Consider the following 15,281-nt stretch of genomic DNA (forward strand, 5'->3'; position numbering starts at 1 on the left):
ACTAATGAGAGGTCGGAACAATGAGAGGTCGGAACAATGCTACGGCACCATCCGGGGCATCACCAGGTCGGAACAATGAGAGGTCGGAACAATGCTACGGCACCATCCGGGGCATCACCAGTGTAATGGATAGTGCCAGCGCCCCATGTACAGAGCCAATGCCTCGCTGCAGCGGTTGCAGGTTCGACTCCGGAGGAACCAACCAACTGCGGTGGAAAAGGGGCTAAAGTGTCAAAAAACTCAGAAGTTGGCCTTGATGTCTGTACGGCAGAGTAGACTGAATGATCTGGCAGAGTCTGGAGGTGTCCATTGTTTTGAAGAGGAAGAGACCTCTGTGAATTATTTAGCTCCTGGTAAAAACCTCCTGAACAGTGAACACTGGAGGAATTCTAACCAGGAGAAGTTTGAGCTGGTTGTGATCTGCAGTCCTCACTGCTAGACACCACTAAATCCCTCAAAATCTTACACACTGTTCCTTTAAATTAAGAATATTTTCTTATTTCAGAGAATATAATTTCCAGATGTTGAACACATTTGACTAAATATATTTTTCTCTCCTCTTTTACCTGCTCTTCATCCTCTTCATCCTCCTCTCCAACCGTCCGTCACCACAACAGCACGTAAGTGAGTTTCTGAACCATTCTAGCGTCAGAGATATCCACCAAGACGAGCCATCGTACCAAACTCCCCTCAGATGTCACGCTCTTTCAGTAAATCGAGCTCTGACAAATGTTTCCTGGAGGGAAATTTCCTCTGGCGTTGGTGTGAAATGAGTTTGCTGCGTCTGTCTTTGATGCTCTGCTCTTCACTCTGTGTTTCTCTGACCTCTCTCATGCCTGCGTCTCTCTCTAAAGGGGGTAAGTCATGTTTTAATGCACCTTTAGGAATGTACACAGCAGATACACCTGTGGTTAAAGAGAAGTCACCACACAGCAGCTGGAAGGCGGAGGACAACACAAATCACATCTCCACCATCATGGAGCTCAGTTCATTGTCCCTGCACTGTAACATCAAATTCAGAACATACGACTGACTCGTTAATACAGATAACATTTAAAGCCATTCATTGATTTTCATAACAAAAATTATTCATCTTATGTACAATATCTTAAAGGATCATTTTAGGTTTCAACGATTATTTGTCAGTTACGATTTTTATATATCTAAAAGCTGGGAACACCAACATCACTACCAAAGTCCAAACACTTTATTTGGAGATCAAACCAAAATTTAAATCATGGTAATAAAACTGTTAAATCAGGAAGTGGGAAATTGTAATTGACAGTTTCACTGTTTCACTTATTTGGTCAGTTGTTTTGTTTCCAACCTGTCTGATATTCTTACTGCTCCAAAACACAAAGTCCGACTTCTTTTTAGCGACTTTCTTTCTGTGAGTACGATGTTCTTATTACCAATGATGGTCAAAGCTATGAGAATAAGATCTGGGCAGCTAAACTGGAATCATTCAGACCAATCTAAATTAGTTGCATACTACAGTTTTTGCTGTCAGAGTAGTGTCATAGTAAAGCTGCTGGATTTTGGACACAATTGTCCCCCTGTCCTCTACCACCCAAACTGGTCTGTAGTCCATTTTGTAAGTTAGTCGGTCACAGGTAGACGTACTCAGTTTGTGTTCTCAATGCCCGGTCGAGTGTGGCTTAACAAGGCTGGGTGCTAGCACTAGCATCAGAGGCTGTGCTAGCTTGGACGTCCGGGGTCGCAGCTAAATACTTTGTGTTGATGTGATATTTCAGACATGAAGTACTCCGATGGTACGGATATTTCTCACACAGAAATTGCAGAGAACAGTGCTCCAATCAACAGTTCCATCTGAGCGTTTTTTAAATGTAAATGTTGCATTTATGGAGCCAAACAGTGTCGTCTCGTCTGACGCACCACAGAAAGCAATTAATCAGGGTTATTTTTTTTAATACGTTATTTAAAGATATTTTTTTGGGGCATTTTGCCTTTAATGGACAGGACAGGTAAGCGTGAAAGGGGGAGAGAGAGAAGGGGGGATGACATGCAGCATAGGGCCACAGGCCGGATTCGAACCCAGGCCGCTGCAGCAACAGCCTTGTACATGGGGCGCCTGCTCTACCACTAAGACACCGACGCCCCTTTAATGTTATTTTTTCTGTGATTAATTGATTGAAATTAATGCGTTATTTTGACAGCCCTAATATATATAAATATATATATATATATACTTCATTCAGTGGACTTCATTTGATATCAATCATGTGAATAGAAGCATTCATTTCTGTGAAATGCCACCAGATGCCACAGGTGTGTAGTGCAGCCGTACTATCAAATGGTTTGGTGACATCACGTGAACAACCAACTCTATCGAATACACAACTCAGATCAAATAAATGGACATAATTTATTCCATTAAATAAAAATGGTGCCAGTTGTCAGGCTATATGCCTTTGGAAAGGCAAACCCATCCCCATCATGGTCTTCTTTTATGTTATTTTTTTATTTTGTAAAATAGTCAGTAATAATAAGTAAAAAAAATGTGCTTATTCTACATATACTATAAATAAGCTGTAAAAAAACATAATTCCTTCTTTTCTTTGGTATTTTTTGTCAGATACATACATGTGATGATTATTTCTGGGTAATATGCATGCTGGTATTTAACAATGTCATGTCTCCATTTGATCTTGTGATGAGACAATAAGATTACACGGTAACTAGGGTCCAACATAATGGTGTGCACTAAGGCCTGTTGTTACTACCTTGCACCACTGCTGGGCATCGGTTGATACCTTAAAGGTATTGAGTACAGATATCTCAGCTGCCGGATTTAATGCCAACCATTGGCTGACATCACTGCATGACATCACTTTCACCACTTTTAAAACAGTCGACAGCTGTTTTCGGAAGTTCATTTCTTACCCAGATTTGGAAAATTAATGTCAGTCTCATCTTCCCTTTGTGTCCAGAACAGAAAGAGTTTCTGGAGGTGTTTAGCGTAGCTTAGCACAAAAGCTGAAAGCAAAGGGAAACTGCTAGCTTAGCTAAACAGAGAATGCATTTAAAATGAAAAAGAGCTGTCAGTGACATCTCATTAAACAACTCAAACACAGATAAAGTTGACAGATTTAATTGTGCCTTCTTTAACTGATATTTTAGTGGTGGAGAGTTTCTCACCTTTCACGCACACAACGTGCTGTTTGAAATTTTTCAGAAATCCTCATCAGCTCGTTTTACGACATTTCCTGCCTCTGAGCTGTTTTATCAGCCGATGTATCAGCTCAGTGTAACATCTTGGATCAGGACCTTGATCTCCACTCGCAGACCTCCTGCTGAAGTGGCCTTTACCTCTGATATAAAGCTCAAAGTGCATCTGAACACATTAAAGCAGCTCAACCTTTCAGCAAAATGTCAAATGGTCTGTTTACGCCCTCAGAGACGTCTTCATGTCACCTGCACAGGGAAGCCTTTACACACTGAGATCATTAGGAAGCTTCTGAGGTGTTTACCTGCTATTTGTCCAAACAACATTTCCACAGAAGGACTGTGATCACGTCAGTCTGCCGACTCCTGCAGACAGACAGATATACTGTTCATCATATAGCAGTATATTAATGTGAGTCTCACTCTGAAGGTAAAGATGTTGACAGTGTGACAGCACTTCCTTCTGTTGTGCACATCAAACAGCCTCCAGGGCCCATTTAAAGTCAGCGTGGAGATGAGAGTTTATCGCACAGCGCTCTGTAAACTACAGACCCATTCTCTTAATCAACTCCGACTTCAAACCGTCTCCCATTCCTTCACTGTCATTTAACTGTGGAGTAAACGGCCGACTGACAGAACGTTTGTTCATCTGTGACACTGACAGCAGCTCAGGATGACGGGCGGCTGCTCCGCTGGGACGCGCCGGTGTTAATGTGTACAAATGATGGAGACTCACATCCGGCTTCACACGTCGACAGCAGAGAGGAAACGCTGAGTTTCTGTCAGAGTGGTGAAATGAGAGCGGACAGGCTGATGGACACACAGAGACATTCTTCCACACACGATGACTGTTATTGTGGCTGACAGACTCCCTCTGTCACTGATCAAGAGGATTCTCAACACACTCTGGTTCCTAACAGAGAGATTAAGTCACAAAACACACTGACACTTTAAGATGGAAATTATCTTTAAAAAACAACAACCGAAGAGTAAACAGTAGAGTAACACATCCACTCGGCTAATCTGTGACATAATTCATGATCTCTGCAGGTTTAAACTGTTTTAATCAACTTTAAACTTTTAAGACAATTTCACAAACTCTCTGCAGGTTTGTGTTGTATTTACAGTTATGGGCATTTTAAGTAACTTCCATATTTGGAAACTTTCTGTTGCTGTAGTTACATATGCAGCATTGGAGGACCGTCTCTGGAGTCCGGAGCCGATCTCCTCCCATACAGGTCAACGTCTCCCCAGTAAAGTCCAGTTCAGACCAAAGATTTGTGACAAGACGAGTTGAAACAGGCAACTTCTTGCAATGCACCGTTATGCAACGTTCTAAAAATATGTCCGTTCACACCAATGTAACTGTATCATCTCTATGCAACCACTCTCTGTACCTCTGTTCTGCAGCTTTTCAGGCTTATTTTGTGGCTGAATATAATTTGTATTTTCCTAAAATATGAATGAGGATAGTGATAGTGAGATACTGGATACAGCTGCATTTGTAGTAGTGATGAAACCGTGGGATAAACAGAAACAAAATGAGCATCAGATGGACTGTATTCATAATAAATATGCCACAATAAAATAAATAACCAGCACCAAATAATCAGTCAGAGAGAATGTGTGTGTGTGGGGGGCATAAGCACATACAGTGAGCAGCAGAAGTGACCCACCGTGCCCATTGGCACACTGTGAGGATGGAAACGGAGGGCTGGAAGGTACAGCTCCTGCAGCAAGTGAACTCGCCAACTGCGGTCATTTTGACTTGACTTGCGGACTTCACTACAAGCCAGTTGGCTGTTGAAACAGGTGACGTGCTTTACGTTCTGAAACCAGCCAGTGGCGATTTGACCAGCGGAGTTGCAGGTGACACTAGTTGAGGCAGAGGGTCCTTGCTGTAGCTCTGGTTGAGGGTGAGAGGCTGTCAGCAAATAGTTTCCCTGTGCCTAACAAATGGAGATCTGTGTGGGTACATGAGACCCTAAAAAAGAGGGTGGGTCATGGGGAGTACCACCAGTTGGTCCAGGAGCTTCGCCTCCATGATGGCCGTTTCCAGGCATATTTTAGCATGACTTGGGAGCCGTATAGCTCTGGGTATCCAGCAACCACTACCACCAGTCTCTCCTCTATTTTTTTTCCAACTGTAAAACTGTTGTCATGACCACCACAGTAGGCCCGCCTCCCAAATCATCTGATTGGACAATGAGAAAAAAGATGACAATAAAAGAGATGACATGGGGCGCTTTTTCGCTCTGAGTTGAGATTTTTCCAACTCGAGGAGTTGAGAGTGCTCCGGCAAAAACACCTGGAGCACCTCCAGCACAGAAACACGAGGCATGTCGCAATGCAAAAACAGTGAGCAAAAAGCTTCATTCATTCATTCGAAAAGCCGCCTCCAGCTGCTGAAACAATTTCTGTGTGACCAGGGTCTCAGTGTTTATCACATGAAGTCATAGTGAATTATTAAATCATGTCTTAATGGTGGGAAATAATATTTCTGTTAATGTTTTGATGCAGTCTTCTGTAACTGCAGTGAATTTGAGATCATCTTCTGTTTTGTTAAACTACAAACATTTAAAACCCACCTGTTAGTCATTAGTCAAATTATGCTTTACTGTAAAATAAGTTAAACATCTCTTTAAAGGAAATGTTCTGACTTGTTCCATCAAGGTAGAAAAGTTAAAATCAGGATGGTCCTCCTCACTTCCTCCATTCTGGCTCCAGGGGAGGAGATGATACTGTATATTACATTATTACATTATGTTATTGTGAGAACAGACCATAATACTGTGTATTGTTTCCAGGGTTACACAGCTCTCCACCTCGCCTCCATCCACGGCCACCAGAACGTCATCTATGCCCTCATCAATTCTCACAGTGAGTCAGTCCACCTTAAATTTAAATTCGTATTCTCACCAAAACAGACAGATTCATGAGACTCAGAAAAGAAGAAGAACCCAAAACATTTTTACAGGAGGTCTCAGATCAAAGGATTCATTTTAACTTGTCACTCAGCTCCTGCACGAGTGTGTGCGTGTGTGTGTGAATAGTCAAAATGACACCATCCATTCTGCATGAAATCCTGTGATGAATATTAAATGCAGAATAATTTAAACTTCATTGGAAAGACACACCTTCTCTTTGTTCCCCTAAATGTTCAGGTGATTTGTTGTCTCATGAACTAAAGTGGATTATAAACACGTGTTTTCATATTGTTGAGTCTTTCTCTGTCAGTGTAGTTGTGTGTGAGGATTTTATTCATATTAACGTATGAAATTGATATTCACACGTTGAGAATCAAACAGCGAGGGATTCTTCTCCTCCACGCCTCAGAGACTCTCTGAAAGGCAAAGAAAGCACTGATGCAAATCGCCTCTGCAGACAAAAGACCCACCCAACGCCCAGACTGACAAGTCCAGTCCAACACACACACACACACACACACACACACACACACACACACACACACACACACACACACCACTCCACCCCCCGTGGATGGAAGAGGAGAGGCGGAGGAGTTCATATTGCTGTTAATGAGGCCCACACGAGCCGGTTCATGATGGACCCGTGATGATCCCTGTGGGACCGCGGCGGCTCCCCATGCCTCAGTTTGAGCCCCCTGTAACCACAGACGGCCATATGCTGCCAGTCAGTCCATCGTGGACACATGTGGTCTGCAGGGTCACCGTCTCCACACACAAAACATGTTTCCATATGTCCACTGAGGAGGAGAGCCATATGAATGTGTCTTTGTGATCTGACCTGTCAATCAAATGTTACAGCAGTCGCTACGCTTCTTATTTTGAAGTGATTTACTTCCTGTTATTCTCTGGCTTTGGTTAATTCACACAGCAGCAGCAGCAGCAGCAGCAGCAGTAAACAAACCACATGATACAAAGAACACGTTAAAACAAACATAAAACACCAGAAAGTTAAATGTACTGCACTGTGCCGGAAGTAAAGGGGAATTTGTTTCACCTCCACCTCATTTGTCTTAGTTAATCGTTTTTTTTTTTTATAGCCAATGGGTAAACAGGTTGTAACGTAACACAAAAACTGAGACCTTCCTCAACTTTCTGCGTAAAGGACTTCGGACAAATTTTCCAAGAAAATCCAAAGAATGTTATGTTTATGTGAGTCCTGTGTGCCTGCTCTCTTTAGCTCCACTACAGCGCTAACAGCGTGCAACACTAGCTAACATTAGCTAAGAGGTCGAGTAGGTATAACTGCAGCTGGAGAAACTACATGACCCGCCCTCTAGCTACATGACTTGCCCACCTTAATTACATGTAAGTCCACGATCAACTCCCTTTGCTCTGCGGCCCGGAAGCGGAAATCCTGACAAAATTGCTAAGTTAGCGACTAGTTAGCTATGAACCTTAAAAGTGAGGTGGTTAAGGTTAGGATAAGGGTATCGGGAAGGCCACATCTTGTTGCTTATGCTAATGTTAAGTTAGCGTTTAGCTAGATATGAAGTATTACGTTAAAAGAGAAGTGGTTAAGGTTAGGGTAAGGGTAACGAGAAGGCTACATCTCGTTACATATGCTAATGCTAAGTCAGCGATTAGTTTGAAGTATTACCTTAAAAGTAAGGTGGTTACCGTTAGGATAAGGGTATTGGGAAGGCTACATCTTGTTGCTTATGCTATTGTAAAGTAGCGTTTAGCTAGATATTAAGTATTGAGTTAAAAGAGAAGTGGTTAAGGTTAGGATAAGGATAACGGGAAGGTTAGATCTAATTACTTACGTTAATGCTAAGTTAGTGATTAGCTAGCTTTGAAGTATTACCTTAAAAGTGAAGTGGTTAAGGTTAGGGTAAGGATAATGGGAAGGTTAGATCTAATTACTTACGTTAATGCTAAGTTAGTGATTAGCTAGCTTTGAAGTATTACCTTAAAAGTAAGCTGGCTAAGGTATAAGGAAGGCTACATCTCGTTGCTTATGCTAATGCTAAGTTAGCTAATCTTAGGTAACTTTAGCTATGTTACGTTAAAAGAGAGGTGGTTAAGGTTAGGATACAGGAAACAGCAACCAATGCCAGATTCATGAAGCTAAGTTACAGCTAGCTGGGTGGCCAATGAGCTAACCGTAACCTGACCTACAGAAAGCTAGCTGTAACTAGCTATTGATCTGCCATTGGTTGCTTCAAAATGATGACATATAGAAACATAACAGACAGTAACGTTATTCTAAATATGATTGTAATTTATTTTCCAGCATTTTATCAACATGATGACGGTCAATCACAGTCAGTCTCATGTTTGTCACTGTTTTGGTCGATGCCCAGGTGCTCGCAACAGGATGCAGACTGCAGTTCAGCCTCAGAGAGGGGGGTCACTGATAACAAGGATTTTCTAAAAGTTATCTACAGAACCTTTAACTGTTTCAATTTGAGGAAAAACTATTCAACTTCTGCTTGTGCATGAGACAGAAACACTTCCTGAGTTGAGCTCTGCAGGTATCTGGAGTGAAGATAGAGTTACATGAGGAGTACGTTTAGTTGACACAAGGCGTCCTCGCTGCAGCCGAGGGGAGCTTTGATTTCTGGGTGAAGCGGTTTAAACTGTGTTTGGTGGAGGCGGGTGGAGGGTCGGTGGGAGTTTAACTGTCTGTAATGACCAGAGTCAGTTACACAGTGAAACCATTAGCTGTCCAATGTCACACTGAGGAACACAGGAGCATCTTCCTCTGTAGTGCAACATGATGACTGTGTTCAGTCTCCAGACTCGTTTCATCCTCCAGGAAATCTTCACAGAACAACAAACAGTTGTTACATAGCCAAGTTCTGCTGTATGTGCATAGATACAGGATCCAATGTGTGGTATATCAGAAAATAAAAAACTGTAAACTAACACTGAGGAAACTTCAGTCGTCCTCCTCCATCCATCTTTTGATTTTAAGAAAGTAGTGAGGGACTTCACATTTTCACTGCTTTTATTTCACACCCTCAAGTTAATAACAAACACAAAACACCATATAAATGCATTTTCACGATATGGAACCTTTAACTATTCAGTTGCAGTTAAAATTCAAAGACTAACGTCTCTTATTTGCGTCCCGAATTTCATCTTTTGGACATTCTGGATCTTCCCAGGGATGATGGACAGGGTGGAGGCACTCAGACTCATGACTACGTTCTGGAAGTATCTGATGAAGTGTTTGACGTCAGCATCTGTGTGCGTTTGCTCCAGTCCTGAAGGAGTTAACATTGATTCTTCATCAGACAAAACTGGAAATGAAACCAGACAACTCTCTCTCGTCGTCCCTCAGAACAGACTGGCAGCTTTTCTGTCCGCATACTGAATCAGACACGTTTCAGGGAGCAGTGACGTGGTGTCATTCATCCTGAAAAAGACTGCTGACTGAAGGAGCTGTTGACCTTTCCCTCCCTCCTCCTCCTCCTCCTCCTCCTCCTCCTCCTCCTCCTCCCTCCTCTCCACCGTATGTTATCTCAAATAATTACCTGCCGCCTCTCCGGTCCTCTGCAGCCTCATGTTTGCAGAGCGGATGGGGGTGGGGGGTTCAGGCTGTTTGCTAATTATCCACCGTGTTCCCTGTGAAGACCCCCAGAAGATGGAGCTCAGGTCCGAGGTTGTGTTCCTGAAGCCGCCTGTACACTGACAGTGTTATCTTTGTTGCGGTCACCTGTCTGAGTGTGACAGCTGCTGTCTCTCTCCTTAACTGGGCTGACACCAGGATGGCGGCCATGTTAGGATGTAAACCTAGCTGATAGTTTTAACTGTGAAGAACACACCTGCTGAATCCAAATGTCCTCCATCAGCTGACGTAGGAGCTGAAGAGCTGAACATGATGCTTTTCGGCTTCTTCAGGTCATCGAGGTGGTTCAGAATATATCCTGATTGGTTCATGTCATCACTTCCCCTCAGGGATGTGGGAGGCAGCCACTGCTCTTGCTCCTCACGATTCCGTTGGACATCCCTTGGGTGCCGTTCCGTTGGACCAGTCGGCCAGCTTGCTCTTCTTCGTGGCGTGTCGAATGCCTCCTCGGTCTCTTCTTGCTTTTGTTCAGCTCAAAGGCCTCTCCAGCTCTCCCCCCAGTTGTGGCTAGAACCCCAAATCAACCCAGCTCTACCTCACACAGCTTAAAGGTTTAAAACAAGTCTTTAGTGTGTCAAAATGTGGCTGTATCTTTAACATGTTCTTCTCTGTTTCCTTCAGATGCTAAAACCAACATCAGAGATTATCACGGGAAGACGGCTGTTCACTACTGGAGCGGCTGCACCGACGTCTTCAACAAACCAGACTCTCAGCCAGGTCAACAACAAGTCTTACAGCACGCTTTATATTCATCTCTTTTCCTCACAGGCTTTCTGCATTAGAATAACAATCTGGTTAGAATTCTGTGCTTCAGATAATATATGTCAGTCAGTGTTGAGAGTTGGGACAAAACCTTTTTTAAACACCCCAAAAATGTGTTTATAATTCTAATTTTAAGGCTTTTTTGGGTGGAACATGATTTGTCCCAGAATGGGTGATACATGATATTGAAGCATGTTGTACCCATTAGTGTTGCTTTCGTCAACGAAAAGTATGACTAAATATCGTCGTCAACGAACCTTTATCACGTGACGAAAACGAGACGAGACGCAACATAAATGGTGGTCATGTGATGATAACTATAATTAAATATATAATGCAATATTGTTGACGAATAAAAACGAGACTAAATGTGGTTTACAAAATAAAACCTCTGCTAAAATGTCTCTTCATTTTCGTTGACGAAAACGAGACAAGACGAAATAACATTATAATGTTTAGTCGCGTTATTATTATTATTATTTTGCAGTATTTCTGTTTCCTAGGCTGTGCGTCGCACTGCGCAGACGGATTACAGCCGTGACGATATTCAGTACAACATCACTCGCTCTCATGTGATATTGCTTTTATACAACAGTTCAACAACAGCTTAAACAGCAATGCTGAGAAAGGAAATGTTAACAAAAGGTGATGAAATAAATGATTTAAGTATGTTATGTAGCTCCGCGAAAAAAAAAAAACAGTTCCCCCGGTCTGTTGCCAGGCAACGCGGAACACACACCAGGAACTCACAAGCTACTTTGTATTTACATTGATCTGCAACTGTGTAACTTCGTACAGTTCGGCTGATGAAACGTTGGCAAACCTGGTTGTTGGCACGGCCAGATTCAGCTTCCACTCTCCCTCATCCTCATCAGTACCTCATCAGATGATCATTGATAATTCCTGACCGTGTTCGCTTCATTTTTGCTCCTCTCCAGTTTGTCGAGGTCGGCTGATGTTACACAAACACACCTGGAGGTCTGCACAGAAGAGTCCTGGCTTTCCTTTTCCTCCTGACGACCACTCATAATTTAATTCAGTTGGTTAATTAACGGTTGATTTATATTTATAACACCTGTGAGCGGAGTGATTTTACTGTTACATGTCCCAGTGATGTTATACTCTATATCAGCACTCACGCAATGCCTCTCGTCCAATCAGATTACTCGGTTGGAACTAACTGTTAATAATAATAATAAATATATATTTAGCTCTAACTATGAGCTAATTTAGAAAAGAAAATTTTGGTTTGGTTATTCTATACTAGGTACTTATACTATATTGACTGGGTATAATAGAATTGCATTACTAAAAAGAGACTAAAATACAATTTTCATTGACTAAAACTAGACTAAAATGTCATCAGTTTTCATCGACTAAAACGAGACGAAAATAGTCATGGATTATTCTGACTAAAATAAGACTAAAACGCTCAGACTTTTAGTTGACTGAAACTTGACTAGACAAAAAAAGAGTATGAACGTGACTAAAACTAATAAAAACTAAAATGACAGTTTGACACAGAGACTAGACTAAAATTAAAACAGGCTGCCAAACACAACACTAGTACCCATGTTGTTTTAAGTCAAGCACAGTGGGAAGGAAATGTTCCTCTCTGATATTTTGCAAGTTGCATGTAGTTACAATATTAATAGTACAACTAAATCAAATCTACCACAAATTACACATTTAAACGGCTCCAAAATACAAAAAGATGTACGCTGGGATCTATGGGACCTTTATGCTCTGCCATTTCTCCTCTAATCATCACACTGTAACCTGTGACGGGCTGTTATGATACCAGAACTATCGTGCATTCACCTATATGGAGTTTTTTGTTGAGCCGCAAGCATCACGTAGGTTTATATTACCAAAGGTTTATGACAAAATCACTTAGAGGAGCCGCTGAATGAGTTCCCTCTGAGCAGTCAGTCACTAAAAGAGTCTGAGAAGTCCGGGGCTGTTCATAAAACATTCAGGACGCCACAGTTTATTCCACACGACTGAAGCTGCTCCTCTTTTTGGAACCACCGCGGAGTCTGTAATAATTTTCCTTTCAGCCATGCTTGTTGTTGCTGTGGGCAACAGTATGACGTCAATCTCAATATGAATTTTTCATATGATTTGTTGATGAATTGTACCGGTATTATCGTGAACGAGATGATATGACACATCCCTAAAATATAATGATAAATCTTATATAGTTGAACCCTGATTGAATTGTGCAAACTGAACCTGCAGAATTACAGAAAATAAATGCTGAAACAGTAAAGCTTCATATATCTATAAAATCAGATATAATTCCTGTGAAGTTATGCTGAAACTAAATCACTGTTGATACCATCACAGTTCATGATCTGCATGTTGATAGAGTCACAGTGGAGTTTCATGATCAATCAGACTGTTGCTTTGTCCTCAGGTGGGAAGTTACATCCTGGAAGACGGACGCAGCGTTACACTCTGCCGTCTCTCCTGCTGTCTCGCTCTCGCAGTCAGGGACAGTTCAGCCTGGACTTTGGGACGCTGCCTCAGTCTGCCTCTCATGACGTGTTGGACCTTCAAATATGACTCTTACACTCCTGATGGAAACATTTCTCTCATCTGCAAATACTGTCCCACCCTCCAGGATGGCACCACTCCCACTCACACCCTGCTGCATGTACAGAAACAGTGATTTAGGTTTGTTGTAACAGTCCAGAGAAAAACAGAAGTTTAGAGGTCAAAGTTGTTGATAAAACCTTTTTGTGTCATATCTCATCCTGGAAGTCGGATGGCATTAGTAAAAAAGTTAATCGTGACCACAACCTTTTTGTTGACCCGATAAAAGTGTTTTCATTGGCTGCACTGAAGGGACAGGTTCGTCAGGTGCAGTCAGGTGTCAAGAGTTTTGTTTCAAGTGATGGAGGACATTAATCCTGTAACTTCGTCCCTTAGTCACAAAGTTCTGACACTATACGGACACTAGTGCTGTGTCTCAAATCAGATACTTCTGTTAATACACATACACGTAGAACACTGGGTACACTATGTAGTTTCTTGTGTAGTACACTAATTTTGGCAGGGTAGTGTTGTCTCGAATAAACACGGCTGTTGGGCACTTACTGGAAATGACGATGGTAAGACTTAAAACTTAAGATGCTAACGGTCCCTATTAACAATCTTGGAATTGCATGAATCAGGTATGACTGGACAGCTGTTACCCTTGTGGATTCATGACCTCTGTTTTATTCATGTGTGATGATGTAAGTCCCCATTTCATTGAAGGGGGACCATTTCTTTGAAACGGACATCACTGTTTAAAATGACCGACTGTGACCTCTAGGATAACCATGGCCTCATGAAACTTCACAACCACAAACTAGAGATCAGGAGCATCCAAAATCCAGGAAGTAAACTAAACGTTGAAGAAGAGTCATTGTGGACTACATTGCTGTCATTTTTCATTTTAGTCAAACCATACAGTTTGAAAACGAGGCTCAGCTCCAACTAGAAAACAATGTTTTGATGCATTGGATGTGCAGAATGTGCATATTAATTAAGTTTTAATTAATTAATTAGTGAGTAGTAATAGTATTGATGTTTTTAACTGTGGAGAAACTATTAAAAATGAAGTCTGAAAAAAAATACATGGTAGTAAATGTTGGACACAGCGAAACACGTTTCACCTCCCGCTCTCTTTCACACTCTCATAAATGTCTTTATTAACTTCCACTCCATTGGCTCGTAGCATAAAGCTCATTATCTGCCTTAATAAGGCCGAGCAGCAGCGTTTGTGTCGATGATGAGCAGGAAGTGAGCGGGTTGGTGGGAGGACACACTTTACACTAATAACAGACGCTCACTGCAGTTAATGTGGAAATTAGCAAAGCACTGCGGCTCTGTGTGTGACTAAAGGCCACTGAGCAAACACAACGCTGGGAGGTAATGTGAACACTCAGTCACATGGAGGAGACGAGGTTCAGGTGCATCATCATGTGGGAGGAGATCAAAACTGTCACTCCAAACCTCCACAGGAAGTATCAGTGTAAGAATGGACAATACATTCTCAGTCCGACCTCGTCACATATTGACGTTTTGGTCATGGACTTTCCACGTCCAGATACAACGTGCAAGGTATTCTGGGTGCATTGGTTGTTGATGTTCTGGGACACCATGTCAAGTTCTCTTCTTTCAAAATACACAATTAATTTAAAGGGAAATTTTGGTTTATTTCAACCTGTCTCCTATCGTCCTAAATTTGTTTCAAGTGACTAGTGACATAGAAANTATCCTAACGATATGAGGCAGTCTTTGTGGAAAAAAGCTTGTTTAGTGGACTAACTTTGCACTTGAAGGTTGCCCCAGGTCTGACGCTACTATGCACCCCGGCTGTATCTAGGCTAACGGCTAACATGCTAACTATTATTTCTATGTCACTAGTCACTTGAAACAAATTTAGGATGATAGGAGACGGGTTGAAATAAACCGAAATTTCCCTTTAACTTTTACATACACTCTCTTTCAAAATAAAGGCACTACTTTGGTACAACACTGCATATTGACGTTTTTTTTCTCCTTCAACAACAAACACGTGGCTGGGTCTGGCTTTAGAATCTTATGGGACGCAAGCATCGCTCTCTCCGGTGAAAGTTGGTGTTTGTTGGACCTGTGTGTTCAAACAGGTGAGCTGGATTTCAGTGGCTGGGCATCCAGGGTCAGAACTTCATTATATACGTCCCATTCAGTTCCATTTGTTATGTGAGGTAGGAATGGAGGTGAGCTTTGATTAA

The 15,281-nt window shown here is 42.0% G+C and overlaps 1 protein-coding gene across 1 annotated transcript in view; it reads left to right on the forward strand.

The window, feature by feature from the left end:
* Positions 1–14,216, forward strand: part of LOC126407344 (uncharacterized) — a 63,277-nt gene extending 49,061 nt beyond the window's left edge. Inside the window, exons 10-12 of the mRNA XM_050072142.1 lie at positions 5,994–6,066; positions 10,372–10,467; positions 12,932–14,216. Coding sequence (XP_049928099.1) covers positions 5,994–6,066; positions 10,372–10,467; positions 12,932–13,186 — 424 coding nt within the window. The 3' untranslated portion in view covers positions 13,187–14,216. The remainder of the gene's footprint in view (positions 1–5,993; positions 6,067–10,371; positions 10,468–12,931) is intronic.
* The last annotated feature ends 1,065 nt before the right edge of the window (positions 14,217–15,281 follow it).

Source organism: Epinephelus moara, chromosome 20, assembly GCF_006386435.1.
Source record: "Epinephelus moara isolate mb chromosome 20, YSFRI_EMoa_1.0, whole genome shotgun sequence".
NCBI lineage: Eukaryota > Metazoa > Chordata > Actinopteri > Perciformes > Serranidae > Epinephelus > Epinephelus moara.